At 40.1% G+C, this 17,994-nt stretch overlaps 1 protein-coding gene across 6 annotated transcripts in view; it reads left to right on the top strand.

The window, feature by feature from the left end:
- The first annotated feature begins 1,483 nt into the window (after nt 1-1,483).
- The window catches only part of cfap74 (cilia and flagella associated protein 74), a 45,975-nt gene continuing 29,464 nt past the window's right edge, over nt 1,484-17,994 (top strand). For 3 of the 6 annotated variants that reach the window (XM_029436607.1, XM_029436610.1, XM_029436611.1), the window contains exons 1-15: nt 1,484-1,605; nt 2,136-2,237; nt 2,382-2,463; nt 2,795-2,959; nt 3,827-3,925; nt 4,039-4,143; nt 4,982-5,155; nt 5,485-5,595; nt 6,913-6,994; nt 7,958-8,115; nt 8,269-8,482; nt 8,567-8,722; nt 11,081-11,239; nt 11,430-11,548; nt 17,422-17,488. In XM_029436607.1, the coding sequence (XP_029292467.1) occupies nt 2,141-2,237; nt 2,382-2,463; nt 2,795-2,959; nt 3,827-3,925; nt 4,039-4,143; nt 4,982-5,155; nt 5,485-5,595; nt 6,913-6,994; nt 7,958-8,115; nt 8,269-8,482; nt 8,567-8,722; nt 11,081-11,239; nt 11,430-11,548; nt 17,422-17,488 (1,788 nt within the window). In that variant the 5' untranslated portion in view covers nt 1,484-1,605; nt 2,136-2,140. Of the gene's footprint in view, nt 1,606-2,135; nt 2,242-2,381; nt 2,464-2,794; nt 2,960-3,826; nt 3,926-4,038; nt 4,144-4,981; nt 5,156-5,484; nt 5,596-6,912; nt 6,995-7,957; nt 8,116-8,268; nt 8,483-8,566; nt 8,723-11,080; nt 11,240-11,429; nt 11,549-17,421; nt 17,489-17,994 lie in introns of all 6 variants that reach the window. The other 3 variants (XM_029436609.1, XM_029436608.1, XM_029436612.1) reach the window with 3 other exon arrangements.

Genomic DNA, 17,994 nt, shown 5'->3' on the forward strand with positions numbered 1-17,994 from the left:
AATTAAATGACAACAATTATTTTGTCTACCCAGTTTAATAAAATCATCAGATTCAAGAAGCCTTGACAAATAGTGTCTTAGAGGCCACTGGACGAGAACACTGTGCACTATCACAGGTTACAAGATCTGGCCTACTCCAACATTTCTCTCAAACAATTATCAATTAAAGAAGCCTTAACAAAAGTATTCAAATAGATTATAAAGCAAAAACAAAACAACAGGTATAGTTAGAAACACATATCGCTCCCCACATGAATTATTTAATGAATTTCCAAAGGTTTTATTATGCTATAGAGGTAGGAGTCCCAGAGGTATAATCACAGTAAGCATTTTAATCTCCTCTCAGTTTGATTAAAAACCAAATGGATTAATAAGAAGTGTACCATTCTGTCAAAATGTGAACGCTTTTACTTTCTCCTTAATAAAAGTAACCTATTTTATGTGGGAGAGTGCACCTGCCCTGGTTTCTGCTGGCTTCACCCTAGGGACTCAGTGGCTGTGGATCCCAGCCACAGTCTCCCCCTCCCTCAGGACCTTCCACTTGAATTTGCACTGCAATTTTCTTTTGATATGAAGATACCAGGCTGCAGTACACGCTGCAATGCATTGCAAGGGATTGTGTTCTTTGTGTCTCTCAAACAAACTATTTCGTATTCCTTTTATTCCTCTCACCCTCGTGTATTCTCTTTCTCCATGTCTCTCTGCTTACTCTAGTCTCCTCCTGTTGATTATGTTAGCTGGAGTCTTTGTTTCCCTCACAGTTACTTTGCTCTGCCTTTATCTCTCCAACAAAACCTGCCCTCTATCATCACACACACTCGCACACTCATACTAGTTATTTATTCAGTCTCCCATGGTGATACAAAATATTCCTGTATCACAAGATTTCAATATGTTATACAGTAGGACACACACTTCTCTCCCTCTGAATTTCTCTTCAACATCATGATGAATTGAAAGACAGCTTTATTGTGTCAAATAAAATAAAATAATTTCCAGTTTTAAAAAAGCCCATTATGCCAGTGCAATACTGATCAACTACACATTACTGTCTTCTCTAGTGTAAATCAGATAGGGCCATACAGTATCTTGCATGCTTGACAAAAGATTTTGCATAACTCACAGATTTATCATACTTTCTGAACAAGCTGAGATATTTTCTGCTGAGTGTGGACCAACTGATATCAGTCAGGAGAAATAAACTGATGTTGGTGAAGGAAATTACATTGAAAGGTAACAGCAGTCAGAAAAGCAGTCAGTGCTGCGATTATAAAAACAACAGCTGTACATCCATGATTCCTACTTTACCATTAAGTAGCCTAATTTTTCTACAATGTGATCTTAACTTGTATTATCTAGGTGGACCTTATAGATCACAACGGCAAAAAATTATTTCAATAAGTGGATTTTTATGTAACTATTTAGCCGCCAGCAGGTTTCAGTTGGAAGTTCAGTGGACAGACGTCTCGAGGGGCTTCAAGGCCTCGCCCCTTGCGTCCTGTCTCCTTGGAAACATTAACAAACATGGCGGATTAATTTTGGCCGTGTGAAAAAGTAATTTTAGGAAGATATCTTGCCAAGGAAAGGAACATCTAGAAAAGCGAGGTAATAGCTCAATGTTCGTTAAATGTAGTGTTTACCTTTAAATATTATACATCTTAAATTCAGCATTCATTTGTGCCAGGTTTTCTAGCTGTCAAAGCCTAGCGAGCCCCTATCGAGAAACGACACGCCAAATTCCATTCAGAAATCTGGTTATTAAATGTTTCCTTACTTAGTAGCAATGTCACACAGCTAAAAAAATATTTTATTTAACATCTGCTGCAATTCACTTAAAGCAATCTTCGACTCGGCAGAAATATAATCCACCATCTAAATGTCAAAATTAGATTAAAACTTTTTAAATGAGACCAGTGACTACTCCAGCATGATCTAAACGCTAGCTAAACATTGACGTTATGCTAAGATTGATTAATATATTAGTAATTAATTAACGCTGTCTGCCAAATGGAAGAAGTTGCTTCCAATCATTAAGTGAGCAACGCCACGTTAAATTGCCTGCTAATTGGAGCCCATTGTCGGGGATATGTTGAAGATTTGTCTGATAATATGCACCTGTGTTATTCATAAATCAGGTGCAATGGACGTCAAAGAAGACGGAGAAAGTCCATTTGATGTGGCGTCAGACGTGTGTGGACTGCTGGGTGTCCACCTCATCACTGATGAGGACAATGAAGGTGAGTGAGTCCTGTTGCTGCCTTGTTTTCAAAATGCATCTTGTAATCTCTACTTGCACATAATAGTACTGTATTCTCTTTCATTCTAATAACTGTCTATTTTACTTGAGTTTTAAGAGACTCATTTAACTTTCTTTTTTTCAGAAGATGGTCCAGGCCAGGAGACCTTTGAAGATGAAGAGCCAGCCTTTCCTCCTGATTTAAAGTGGTTAGAGGAGTTGTACGAGTGAGTGTTTCTTGCTTTTCTGTTCATATCATATTTAGACAGTTAAATACAAATGTCTATGTAATCATCCTTAATCCTTAATCTCCCTCTCTGTATTTAGAACATCAAGTCACTGTGACTCAATGCGACTGTCAATATGACATTTAATAGAAAATTACAAAGCTCAATTTTGTCTATATTATCCAGAATTTATTATGCTTTCTACATTTTAAAACCTCACTACAAAAACCTCCAGGCATACTAGTGGTATAACTTTATATATGTACATAATGCATAGTCTTTGCATTAAATATGTGACCTTTCCTAAGTGTAATTTTCCATCTGCCCGAAGAGAGGACGATACTGATGGTGATGCTGACGCTGACCTTGCTGTTACGGCCGTCAATGATAAGAAGAGGAGTTATGCTGAGAAAGCACGGATGTTCAAGCTGAGACGAAACCTGGACCAGCTGGACTGCTTTCACCGACAGAAGGAGCACGACGTGCTGAAAGCCAGGTCTGGGCCTGGCAATCAACTGACCTCTAGAGCCACAGTAGCATTTTAGACTACATAATAGACCCATGTGCATTTCTAAACTTTGATATCTGTACAAGTAAACCTTGCTTTTGGTTTTTTTTGTCTGAGGTCGTTGCATCGCTAAGAAAAACAATTTCCCACAATCTTTTCAGTTTCTGGAAAGATCTTTTTCCCCCCATTGTATTCCACTTTCCCAGGTCTTTCTTCTCTTGCCCTCTTCACACAGGGCCAATCATTTCTCTACTGATTGATTCAGCTATTTGCAGGAAATCATTTCAGCCTAAGAGAGAACATTTCCCATAATGTCCTCGCTTTCCACTTTTCTCGCCTCTTTTTCACTGCGAGCCATTAAGCACCTGATGAACTGTGGTCTGCAGCAAAAATGGCTGTCATTTTCCTTTTGGCACAAAACATCTAAGGTCAGAGTGGAACTGTACTTTGCTCTGATCAGACATGAGTTTAATGGAATCTAAGCACACCTGTCTTTTAACCAATCTGCAGCTTTCACTGTCCCATGTGCCATGGTTGTTGTTGTTTTTTTATGACCAGTGAGTCACTGTTACACACCATTAAACTGCACAAAGAACATTGGGCATTTCAAAGCTGTTGAGGTGTGTGTGTGTCCACTCTCAGCTTTTCAATATCTTCATTAGATTACCTTGTTAGCCGACATAATTACTTTCCTTTTATTGCAATGGCCACAAGGAAATCCATTAGTCTGATGCTCTGAGCAGACTGCACTTTAACCGCTTTGAAAATGTTCTTTCTGATTGGCTTTGATCGGGGAAGTTTCTTTATATCAACACTTGAACTTGTCTCTGTTATTTTGTGTTTATTTTTTTCCAGAGAAGAGCTTAAACTCTGCCGTCAGTACATTGAATGTTTGGTGGAGCAGAGGGATGACTTGGAGACAGAGATTGAGCGACAGAAAGCAGCAGACAACGGGTGAGTTCAAAATGAACAAACAGTGACCGGTCTGTACTTTATATTCATATATAAGATGTTTCTGTTTGGCCTAACCCCTTTTCATTCCACTCTTTGTTTATTTGATGCTGCAGTGTGGCAGTGTTTCGTGTGCGAGCCCAGCATAAGCATCTGTGTGAAAAGCTGCAGAGTGAGGAGGAGCTGGAGGGCCACATCAACACTGAGCTGAGGCAACAAGAGTGAGTCCGAGAGGAAAACGGTTTGACAGTAATCACAATTCGCTTTATTGTCAAGTAGGTTTCTTGCTTTGGTGTACTGGTGCATACATAAACACAGTAAGATTAATTAAAATGGAAAAAGAAAAGCAAATATAAAAAAATATATGTATATTATAAATACATTTGTTAAAAAAACGTAAATATACAAAAAAGAAAATACAATAAAGATATGACAACATTTCTGTGAAAACATATGCACAGTATATCTGCATTAAAGTTGTAATATTTGTGCAGAATTGTGCAAAGGTTCACAGTGCGTAAGGTCTGATGATGAAACGTCAGACCCCTTTGCTTATTTTAATAGGACCATTGCATTAACTGGGGAAGCAGACATAGAGGGCTAAAAACAACAACATAGGCTCGAGCTAAAAGGTTTAACCTGCCCAAACATTTCCCATAACTCAAAGTGCTGCATTTGCCAATCAGAAGTGCACATTCCACCATGATAACTGCCTATTCCAGAAGTTCTTGTAATGTTTTTATGCCAAGGACCCCTTACAAGATAGAGAATACACTGTTGACCCCCTCATGTATGTACCTCGGAATAATTTGACATACACAGTCAATTTTTACACTTCTTTAGTCTTAGTTATGTGATAGACAACACAAGACACATGTATTAGAAATATTTGCACCATCTCAACACAGAATTCCCAAGATACAGATTTTTCAATTTCTAGCTTCTTATCTCCGCCACAATAAGTGGGTGTACTGGTAGATAATATACACCAACACTCAGTATTTCTAACTTTACGTTCTATCTACATCCATCTCATTATGCTCCATCGTTGCTCTTCAGACTGGAGCTGAGTGAAGTGGAGGTGGAGCTTGGCAGGTTCTCCTCGCTCCGGCAGGAGGTGCAGGAGGAGGAGCGGGCCTTTCAGGTCCTGAAGAACCAGAAGGCAGCGACAAGGCTGCAGCAGGAGAGGAAAGCCAGCCAGAACCTGCAGCTCAAGATGCAGCATCTCAGGGAGTAGGGAAAACAACCATCTTTGCCATTTACACTGTATTGCTTTCGGGAGTTTTGTGCTCAAAATGATTAATCTCATGATATAAACGAGTAAGTAGAAGATGTGACACTTATATGCACATGGTAAAAGATTATACATGATTAATGTGTGCACTGAAGTGAGATGAAATACAACATAGTGTATTGTTCATTCACGGTTAAATTGCTCCATGGCTTTTTTTTTTTATTGTTTCTTTTTATGAGATGCCTGTATGGGAATCAGTTATATCAACCTTCAACAGCCATATGAAGACTGGTATGTCATGTAAGTCTTTGTGATTGTGTTCTGATAGTAAACAGGCAGCCCTGCTGGAGAAAGAGGAGGCTGAATGTCAGGAGAAAAGTGAAGAGGGCCGGGCCAGTCGCAAGGTAGCTGCCAGGCACTTGAAAGAGACCATTAAAAGGTAATCAGCCTTTAAGTCAATAAACAGGGCTCAGAGGAGAACACAAACATATCTCGGAGGACTCATTGGAGACTTGACACAACCTATTGATCGCTCGCTCATACTGGCAAACTATATTACAAGCAGCAGGTGGGACAGGGTACCTGAAAATTCACACAGAAAAGTTCTAGCTGAAAGTGAATATCAGATGCGAGGAGAAAAGGGGATTCAAGGTAGTCATGGAATATCCCCTAAGAAATGCTAACTGTAAAAAAATATAATGAAATGTAGGTTGTGTTCTGGTTTATACTAGTCTATGTGACAATGGGCTCGTATAACTTTCACCGGTCACCTCTAACATAAGTGTCCTTGTTGTCAAAGGAACACATACATTCACTATAGGCAAAGCAAGGCCGCTTTATTTACAGAACACTTTGCATTACAAAGAAACTTAATGTGCAATATTATACATTTTGTTATTGTCAAAGATACCAAAACCAGCAATGAACGGATTAATAACTGACTAATAAGTCAAAGCCTGGTGTACTGTGGTGTATTCCTCTGTTGAGCAGCATTGTGGTTCACAAACTGTTAAAACTCACTAATGAGCCACACTGTTGCTTTCGGTCACATGTTCCTTCATTACCATGAACATAAGCACAGTAGTCTATTATGAGTCAAGCCTACACACACTATACATACAAATGTGTATTAATCAGCATCTCATAGTAGTCCGCATCAAATCCTCTCTTTACTCCTGTTTGAATACATTTTACCATGAACTACGATGCCCAGCTGTTTTAGGTAATTACTCAACTTAAAGAAAATGAAAAGTCTTCAGACAGGGTGGGGAGGTCAGAAAGTCAAATAATCAAGCACCACATGGTACTGTAGCTCAAAGCCCCCTGCAACCTATATATTGTTCAATAACCACACTGCTGAGTGGATTATCCTGCTTATACCATGGCAACATGCCATCAAGTGGAACACAATGATTGTCTGCTTGCTGTTCCTCATACATTTTGTTTCCCCAAAATGTATCTGTTCATTTAAATAGATATTTTTGTTTATGTGTTCTTTTGTTATAAATGCCTATATGTATCTGGAACCTGAGCTTTTCTCTCAGTATTTCCCCGCAGAAAGCTAAAGTGAATGGTATTATTGTATCATTATAATACTAAGAGGGTTATTGGTTCTAGAGAATAAAGAATTTTTCTGAGTCGTAATAATCAACCTCGATGTTGCTCAGCTTCTGGACATTTCAATCACAATCACAATCACAAACAGATTTGTTTTTCTCTCATTACTGTATTTGAGCATTGTCCCCGTTTCATTCAGGATGCATCAGCAGAACAGGGAGGGACCGGAAAAGAGGATGCAGGCTGTCATGTCCCTGAAATCTAACATAGCAGCCACCCAAGTGAGCACCAGCACCCCCAGCACCCCCCCCCCCCCCCCGATACTGATACTGTAACACAAGCTGTCGCGCAATGTATCATTAACGTTTTCTATAGCTACCATATCTATAGTGCTAGATAAGATCATGTTAAAGTAAGTTATTAGTGTATATATGTGTTTCAATTTATTGTCTGCCTTTTAAGCTAACAAACTTCACACAGCCCGGTCGGTGTCATGTGTGAAAAAAAAGGAGCAACTTTGTGTGCACAAATGACTCATTTGTGATATTGAATGACTGAATTTGTGTGCACTAATAACAAACAAAATTATCGGCAATTTAACTTTTTGGGAAGTCTAACATGAAAAATCTGAATATTATCCACATACCTAATAAAAACAAAACTGTATCTAAACTGAAGTTTTCATTTAGATAATACTGTCCATGAAGTGACAACTGTTTATTTTTCACTGCATAAACATTAGGCTCCACAGAGGTGTATGAGTGTAGCATCACAGCTGTGAGTGTTGATCAATGGTATCAATATTAATAAGTAATAAATGCAGAATGTGTCGGTACTAACAGAGTAACCGCGACAACTTGGACCTTCCATTCCTGCTGTTACAGTAACATTACATATATTTAAAGTACTAATAAATTAGCATGAATGAAGTACATTTTAGGGCATAAATTATAAACACATTCTCCTCCTAGCTAGGAGAGATGTGAAGCAGAAACCACATTTTAATGTTATTGTCATTACTACACCCCCTCATGGATCCGTAAATGCAGTAATTCAGCTCTGGGCTGTTACCTTGCAATGCTATAATCATCATGCTGAGTGCAGCATTCTCCAATTCAACACTCAACAGGTACATTCCATATATTAGGAGAAAAAAGCTCTGTAATATTCATGTTCAACTCTTCGTAAGGCTCAAATACCACGTAGTCAAAGATGGCTTCATTAATCTGATGTCATTTCTTTAGGAGAGGTTACGTGTCCATCAGAGCAGAGCCAAAGCAACTGCCCAGAAGAAAGAGCAGCGACAGAGACAACTGAGAGAGTCCCTGCAGGCCCAAGGAATCGACAGCGTCAAGCATATGCACCAGCAGAAACAACTCGAGGATATAAAACGAAAACAAGAGTACGTCCTCTCCTTTCCCTTTCCTCTCCCACATGCATGTCCTCCACTCCCACGCCATGCAGCAGTGTGTGGGTGTTTTCTCTCTCACTGTGTGCTGAGGAATTCATGACCGCATTTCAGTATAATGTAGCGTTGTTGATTTGCCTTTCTCAGGGAATTGGAGGAGAGGCAGAAGTCAAAGAGAGAGGAGATTGTGGCAAAAATCCTTCAGGAGGGACAGCTGGTAAAGAGCAGAAAGAGGCACCAGCCACTGCTGCCTAAACCCTCAACCACTGACAAGTTCCCACTTCTGGGGAGAGTGAGAGAGAATCTCCTGTATTACCTGGACCCCATTCCCCCGGCAGCCACAGAGGGGAGAGCCACAGTCGTGAGTGGTTCATTACGTCTGAGAAGACTTTCGTGAGCTTTCAAGAGCTGCATTTTGACCTGACGTGTATATGCATTTGTCCAGCAGTTAAGACGGTTCAGTGACATCAGCAGCTCGCCGTCATCCTCCTCTGATGTCGACGACCTGGAGGAAGCCACGCACCAGGAAGTGGACCACCACAGCCTCGCCGACAGCCTGGCCGAGCCCGAGTTCTCTGGGCTGTGGGAGCAGAACTACAAGGTGCACTAAGGCAACAGCCACTGCCAAGCAAAAGCAAATCCCCACGAGCTGCTAAATTTAAACACTCATAAATCACGTCCCATTCACAGCAGCCACATCGGTTTTTTCTAAGGATGTGCTTATTGCATATTTCTATAACAGTTGAATTCCCACTTGCAAACTGACGTATGAATAATTCCAGTGAAAGGCAATATTTAATTGATTTGAAATAGTTGCATAGCAGGTTCAATGTAAACGGCAAAGCTGATTTCTTGCTCACTGATTTATTGAGGGACCATACACAGGTACAACTCCCAGTAGCTGTACCTCTAACATGTTAGTATGTTCCAATAAACACAGATGTCAGTGTTTTGTGAACGTTCATAGTTGGAATAACTGTTCAGAACCTGTGATACCATCTTCTGTGGTTTTCCATACCACAGAAGGTACTGTGGTACTGTGACTCTTTACAGCTAACTGTGGCTACTTTCACAAATCCTCACTTACAAAATGATCCCTGGCTAAACTAATCCGTCCATTAAAAGCCTTCATCAGACGGATTATGCTGATACTCTAACTGCGGATGATAACAGCGATGAAGACAATGAATGTTATTTGACTTGTTACCATAGAAGGATTACACTGATGGCTGTGTCCTCAGTAATACTAACACATTAGCATACAGTACACTGAGCGCCTGTGGGCAACTTGCACTGACTTTCCAACACTGCAAACTTTTTAGAAATTCAAAGCTGGTATTGATTTTTTTTCACTCAACATGCACAGGCTTATATTGACCTTTTAGCCAGATTTCCTAAATCTATGTTAGAATTGTTAAGTTCTACAATACAAATGTAATCAAATACACACACACTCACACTCACACACACACACACACTCACACACACACACACACTCACACACGCTTGAAATGCGGTGCGACAGGCATCACTTCTCATTGTGCCGGCATCTTTGAGGCCTCGGAGCGAGCGCGGTGCTACCGCTGCGAGCTCTGAGTAAGTGACAAGTCGAGTGGAAGCCTAACATGCAGATCAGACTCCTTCCCCTCATCAAAGGCTGCTTCTCAACACAGTAATGGCTTGTGCGATAGACCAGCACAGCAATGTAACAAAGCTAACAAGATAATAATAATAATAATAATAATAATAATAATAATAATAATAATAATAATAATAATAATAATAATAATAATGTCAGTTCACTTCAAGTGCTTTACAATACAGAAAGAATAGAGCAGGGATACAATGACAAAAGTTTAAAAAAGGGCTTTCCACACACGATGTCGCTCTTTTGTTTCTCCTTAAGGAGCTTGTTCAGCTTGTTCCGACCAGGACTGGGTGTCTAAAGTGTGTTGCTAGCTCCTTGTTTCAAAATTCTCAAGTACCAATAGCTGATAAGATACCATTTTCTGATTGAAATCATAACTTTGCCAATTAAAAATGTTAGAATATTAGCAGCGTTGTTGTACGTCTGCTTTCGTTTAGACAACACTTAACATTTTAGAACTGAGATGCTGTAGAAAAATATCTCAAAATAAGGTATAGAAAAAAGTATCGTTTTGGTATCAGTAACTATATGATATGTTCTTTTTTCTATACAGTATATGATATTTGTTTTTTTAAAGAATGTTGACCACAATATGAATTGAACGGGATATTTTACTCTTGATAAATACATTTCTCTGGTGAAACATGCAGCGTAGAAAATAAAAGATTTCTCCTAGATGTTTGAAATTTGGAGGAATTTACACACACACCCACACTATTGTTTTAGCCCCCTCGATTGTGTTTTAATGCGCAAATACCTTAAATGTTTGCTCTTTGCCCCCGATTAATTCTGACACTGAAACAAACAATGTAGGGCCTACTGCCAACACCATTAGTAAATAACTTCAATGTACTGCACTTTCTTGCTACCAATCAACAACATGTATGCCTGTACCCATCTGTATTAAGTGTCAAATGTACTTTAGCTAAAGCTACATGTTCACATTGCAGCAGACTAAGCCTTTAGGAAGTTTTAATCTCATATCCGTCCTACTTTAAATAATATTTCAATCTTGTTTGACCCGAATGACGTGGTGCATATTTGCATCTGCACTCAATCTGAAGAAGAATACTACACACAGTTCTTATTCACGCGCAGCCTCGAGCATCGAGAAGAAAGTACAAAAATGTTTGAAAACCTTTATGCTGACGGAAAGTTAGCTTTTGTTTCTTTTGTTTTGTTTCTAGGGAAACATTTCTTCTTCTGAATTTGAACTGAAACACAATCTTATGTTACGATGTGACAGTTAGGAGTTTTGTCAGTGATTATTTATAATTACTTACTAGCTGTTGCTTCCCCGTGTGGTTACAGAAGCTCCTGAGTGAGAAAACGACTTTGGTGCAGACAGAAGTAAAGCAGAAAGAACCTGCGTTGACCAGTGGAAAGCTCAACGCTCCTCCTAAAAGGGTTCATGGAAAAGAGTTGAAAGGGCCGCCGTTCAGCAGTAAACCGAAGGTCATCCTCTTCAAGGTACCACACTACCGCTTCTGTGGGATGCACATCCCAAAGTCTTCATCATAGGAATTCATGTCTTTCAGCAGAGCGAATACTAATTCCCATTTTAACTATGTCAGTCTAATTAACACTTCATTTTTAATCTTTGTTTTGATGGATTTTAATACCAACAGACTGACTTACTTTAAGGTGAATTTTGTTTTAGGACTTTGAAGTGGGGGAAATGTATAAGAAGAAAATCGTCCTGACTAACATCAGCTACGTCACCAACCACTGCAAGCTTCTCGGGGTCTCCGCCCATGCGAAGGATTTCATCTCCATCACGTAAGATGCTTACATGGTCTGTAAACACTCGGCGGTACGACCACGCTACAGTGCACGGGGGACAAAAGCTGCGCCAGATATCAAGACAAACACGAGCACTGGGACAAACGTGTACAACTACAACAACATACAGATATGCAACATACACCAGCAACCTCTCATATCCCCCATATGGTAGTGATATTAAAATACTGTATTTGTGTAATATTGATCATGGAAGTTCTTTCTTGACCTTAGATACAAACAATTAAGATAAAAAACTAAATGAAGTCGTCACAGCTGAACAAACTCAGCAATGCTAAATACTGCCGAGTGATACAAGTGCTATAGTGCGTATACGTGTGTGTCCCCAGCAATGATGCAGCTGCGGTTAATACAAATAGGATTTATTGAGTTTATTTATGGATTATCAGACAAAGAAACAAAAGTGTCCAAAGGATAACATGTGAAAGTGAAAACACTTCTAAGCAGCATGGTCCCGGACAGAGCACTCGAGCTACAGGTGTTGTGTTGAAATGTTAAAGCTCCTCTGAACTCACTATGCGTTGGACAGCTTCAATTATCACATGGAAACATCTACTGATGCTTCACCACCTTCAATACAACCACTTGTTGTCATTTTAAAAGACGATGGAGTGGACGCGAAAGCAAAGCCTGTCCTCCCACATATGGACGGCAGCTCGGCTCACCGCGATCACAGCTCCTCTTATGAGACTCAGTGAGTCAGACTACGTCTCTGCTATCTCCTCTCTCTCAGCATGCCAGCAGCCCACAGGCCGAGCAGAGATGCATTGTTCTCCAGGTCACTCGCTGTGTATCGCTTTCCCATCAGCTCCCCCGATGACTTGATGTGGTTTCTTCGTGTCTCTTCTTTCTGCCCGACTGAGTGAAGATTCTCCCAGGCTTCGGTGGGGTCAGCCGGAAACTACTGATGCCGTTCTTCGTGCTGGACCACTTGTCTGAACACATCACCTTCTAGTCTTCTGATCGGAGCTCGCATGTAGCAAACATTTTCTTAAAAAGCGAATGAATGCACACATGCTGTGCTTCAGCTGCCCCCTCAACTCCCGATCTCTCTTCCATGTTACTGAAGCACAACAGTACTCTCAATCTCTCTTCAGATTTTTCTTGATTATACATATTTTGAAGGTATGCATATTTTTTGCTGGAACAGAAGTCTAAAGATAATTAATCAAATGAATACACATACTAACAACAGATGCTGCCCGCTGTTACTTTTCTACATTAGATTAATTAGTACTTCATTACTAGATACCACTGTCATTTATGACAAAGCTTTTTGGGTTCCCGTGCCAGATGGTTTGTTACACAGAACAATCTGAGAAGCCGTTATTGGAAACAGTTAAGAAAAAGGGCATCTACCAAAAATACTTGTCAGGTGATTGGATGAACCATCTGTCAAACAAACTCTAGTCAAGAGAACAGTGAGGAAAGCCTTCAGTGCCGCTCTTTGCTCTTCTTTCAATTAAGAAATACTCTCTAAATAGGAGCCGCCATTGTTTGTGTTGAGCACACAGTCACACACACCTAAACCCCGCCTTCAGCTGCCAGTAGCTCCTTGCAGGACGCTGATTGGTCCAGGCTACTAATGGTTCGGACACAAACGCATTACTTTAAGCCTGACAAGATGGACTTTTCTGTAATATCGCATTGATCCAGATGCCGTGCAAAGTAACCTGTTGGTCACTCTGCTCTTACATAACTTAAAGGATTATGTCTGTATAGCCTGACTTGTATCTTAGAAAAGATTATATAAAGAAAACAGTCTTTTACAAGTGAAACTATATAAACAAACCTTTACTCAAGTTAATACAATCAGGAGTTTTGCATATACAGCCTGACATGGTCTGGGACGACCAGTGGCTAGCCCTGATCAACCATCATGCTGTTGGATGGCCATTTCCCTAAACCCTGATATTTTAGCCCCTCGGCGGCTCATATACTTTGTTACGTAACAGTGTAGTTTGGTGTCCCTTGTTAAAAACTGAATTATGCTTAAACATGCCTGACACTGTTTCTAACAGTGTGTCACACAGCCTCCTTCTGCTGTTCACTGTCTGTTGTGCGATATTAAGATCACTCGTGACAACTGCAAAGCCTTCATGGCTCCCCCAGCTTAAACCATTAGCACATCAGGAGACAGAGAAACATGAACTAGGATCACACTGGGCTTTTTCACAGCAGCCCATGGTTCCCTGTACGCCCCCTGAATTTCTAAAAATGGCTTTCTAGAAATTTAGAAACCCGCCTAGCGTACTTGCATTGTGAATTTGTGCCAGTATGGGCTCTGCTGTATCTTTTCACTACTGGGACCGAAACCACAACAGCCCAGGCCTGCCAGACTCTGTGTCTGATGCTGTAGTAGAAACAGTTTAATTAGGTCCAAATCATACAGGATCAGCATGAGATGTGTTATGATGATCTCAGTTGGACATTGTGAGCTCGCAGAGAGCGAGAGAGAGATTTGTTAGCACACATCAAATGTTGAGAGCAAGCAATGGACGAACTGTTAGCATCATAACTGTTTTGATCTCCCAAGAGGAATTCAGTCTCTAGAAGTGAGTGGCAGTAGAGCTTTCCTTTTCCAGTTATACTCCACATGTGGATGTCTGTTTGCCTTGCATGAGATCAGAGCAAACCCCACTGAAGTTTACATCGAGTGAAGTTTCATCTTTCTTCATTCTATCTTCAAAGTGAAGTGCTTTATCAGCTTTTTGATTTGTCTGAAAGATTTGTGACGATAGCTTGCGTATTTAAAAATCTAAGGTTTTTGCAGGATGTTACGTGTCACGCTGATAACGATTCTCTGACTAATCAGCGGTCTGAAGTGTTTTAAATCCACCTTTTAGTGTCGGCTCAGCTCACCTCGATTGAGGTGCTACCTGGTACTATCACCAACTTTTGCTATGGAGAACCAAATAAGAGCAAGTTGAGTAGAGCTGTGCAGTGGAAATGTAGCATAAGAGTCCACAATAACAATTTAGTATGAGCATCAGTCAAAGCTGCAGTGAAACTTTATATCCTCTAATGTTCCATTCTGATTTTAAAAAATCCACCCCTCAAACACCAGATTAACTATAACCGTAACCATACCATAACAAATACCAGAAAGTAAAATAAATCTCTACGGTTTGGATAAATTCATCTAAATATCTGCCCTTAAAATACTCGTCATTGTCAACACTTTCATATAATTCCTAAAACCACAGTACAGGAATTAGTATTTTGTTCGTAGCCACGTGAAATGAGTACGACAGCAACATTCAAACGCGTCATCAGAGATTCGATGCTTCGCTGTAGATCGCTCTCAGATGTGCTTATGAGTGTGAGGGTGTATTACCGCTGCTTAATTGAATAATGAACTGAGAGTGCTTATTGATTTACTGTAGGAGAAGCCAATGGGCCAGAATTTAAAATAGAACAGCGGGCATAGTCAGTAATACTGTACAGCCACGGTCTCATCTTCATCACTTCAGTCGACTGCAATAGATCCTGTACAGTATGGCCTCGTTTTTCAGCACTTTATATAGGGCTCCAGCAGGCTTTTTACAAACACTGCCTCACTCAGTATTTAATCCCAAGTGAACTGTTCTATTTTATTTTCATCACGTGTCTTTTAATACCACCTGTCTTCAAGCTAGGGAAGAAGAATGGTACCAATAAGGACGGAAATTAGCCCGAAGAAGAAAATTCATTCTGATGAAAGTGCAATGTGACATTAATAATTAGCATCAGACTTACCCAACCAGGTGGGATGCTTTCATACACTTCCATGTCACAGTGGTGAGCTGGGGGGCAGCTTCAGCCAGCCAAACCTGACAGCTGGACCAACATTGTCACAGAACTGGTTCAGACCAAACACACTGGTGATAGTGTGCACAGATTGTTAATTATGTCTCTAATTTTAAGTGTGTGTGTAAAACATTATTTATTATAGCTGTCCAACAATGAAGCATAAAGCACCGTTTGAGTTCAGTAAAAGGAATTTGAAGAGGTCCACAGCTAACCAAACCATGTTTCAGAAGAGTCTTCATTTCTTGTTTGTGGCTATAGGCATCATCAAGTCAACTCTAGAGGGACTTAAGATTTGTTTGACTTTCCACAGACATTTTGCCAACAGAAAACCTGAAGAGATTTTAACTTGAACTGCAACAGGACCCAGCTGCATCCAGGGGACATGATGGGTTGGGTCCTGTTGCAGTTCTAATGTCTTAAAAGTCACATTTCTAATGTTGTTTAGTTCTGTCACAGTTTGTTTCTATCACAGGCAGAGCAGACAGCAGCCTGCTGCACAACACAAGAGCCACATCATTTGAACAACAACCCGGTCTCCTTCTTATCTTCCTTACAAACCTGAACACGCATCTTGTCCTGCACTATAGCTTGTTCAACAAGCGCCCCAACAAACATTCACCGGGGGAAAGTGCCCTGCTAACGTCAGGCTGTATAGCTAATTAGCTGCTCCGCTGCAGCCAATTAAACAGCATGTAAATGTCACTTTGGTCAGGTTAGATGTTGGTGTGGTCCTTACTATCCATTACCAGTAACAACATGCTGTCTGCTCAGGACTTGTAGCTACAGCGCACGTTTGTTTACTCCGTCTCAACAGTGCAACAGAGAACTCTAATGTAATGGGACATTAGTTTTCTCCAATGCTGTCATCCCAGAAAGATCATTAATAACTTAATGTTTTTCTTTTTAGTGATAACATAATATAGAATAAGTACACAAATGAAAAGAAACACCAAGGATATATAAGCATATGTGTTCAATTTCAAAGAAAGAAATATTCCTTAATATCACTTCAACTGTAATTACTGTATGCTGCTCGCTGTCCTGTATTAATGTTCCATCTGCATATCCTTGATGGTGTATAACTGAATGAAAAACATAGAATTAATTCTCCTTCTTCACAGAGTTTGAACAGTTGACATAAGTAAAACTACTATAAAGCCTTTCCAAATTGTGTCTTCAACCACCTGCAGAGCAAAATGTCAACATGGCATAAAAGACATCTCATAATGCAAATTAGCCACTGCATGGTTGCACTACCATACCATTACCAAGACTTTATAACAAGGGTTTGGTGTCCATTATATTCTGTAACTGTAGCTGCTTCCTGATTATGTTCATAGTTGCACATCTTGTTGTTTATCTATTGAATTTTGAGAATCCTCTCTGCTCCTTGGGCTGCCCGCTCTATTCGTATCGATCGACTCTCTTCTTGTGTCTTTCGAAGGGCGGCAGATTGTGAAGCTCCTCGGGGCAGCGTTAGTGTTGGTGTGCTGTGAGATACACATGTTGCTCTGAAATAGCTCCTCATGTTTCTTTTCTCGACTGGAAATTAGCTTTTGGTTTCTGCTCTTGTTTACAGTGCGAGATAATAATGAAATAATTCCCGACAGTGGTGTTCCTTTACACTGCAGTGCATTGTAAAGGAACAATAGGTTTTGTTCTTTTCTTTGTTTTCTGCGCCGTGCAAACTGAGCATCAGGTTGACTGTTGACCTCGGCTCTGTCTTCAGCTTATCTGCTCCGTTCTCTGGAGATTCATCGTACTTCAGCATTTCATCTGAAGCTTCTGCAGCGGCATGTACATTCTGTGGTGCTTTAAAACCAAGGAGTTTCCTTTGAGTCTTGTTTTATGTTATTGCTGTACACATGCAAAGACACAATCGAACACTGCTTTTACATTGTGTTACTCATCAGAAATATGTCTGTCAATTATTTTACTCTGAATAAATGCTCTTAACTGTGTAATATCCATGTTCATATGCGGTGATGCGTTTCATTTTTAACTGTACAGAAATGCAAATTTTTCTTATTCCGAACTCACTGTAATTTGTGTTTCAGCTTTGAGCCTCCTGGATCTTTATCGACTGGGATGTCCTGTAACATGCAGGCTGTTTTTCAACCTCTGGTTAGTAACTTCACTCCTCCTGGTAGACGCTTACTGTGGCAGTGTGTGTGTGCTCTATATCACATTGGATTTGAAAATAAGTAATACCTATGGATTTAAGGTGCTGGCTTTCAGCTTTAATTTGAGGGTTTTCACATCCACATCAGATGAGAGGTGTAAGAATAACACAATGGAATCTCTGCTTAATCCTGAGCCTTTGCATATCATAGTGTTTGACTGATCTGCTTATTTCCATTATGAGCTGTGCAAGGCAACATGAGGTACAGAGGCCTGAAATATTCTCTGCAGCCCCCTGAGATTAGTACAATAGATCTAAATGATAGTCAAGTCCAAAAACAATACAAACGTGTCCTTCTGAAAAGAGAAATGCAGGAACTATAGATTTGTAAATACAACTTTCTACTCATTAGCAAAGTCAAAACTCATTCTCTCTATCTGCCCGCTGTCATTCCACTCTTTTGTTTTAGAATCAAATTCTAATGTCAAAGCTTCATTTTGAATTCAAT

Source organism: Cottoperca gobio, chromosome 7, assembly GCF_900634415.1.
Source record: "Cottoperca gobio chromosome 7, fCotGob3.1, whole genome shotgun sequence".
In the NCBI taxonomy this organism is placed as follows: domain Eukaryota; kingdom Metazoa; phylum Chordata; class Actinopteri; order Perciformes; family Bovichtidae; genus Cottoperca; species Cottoperca gobio.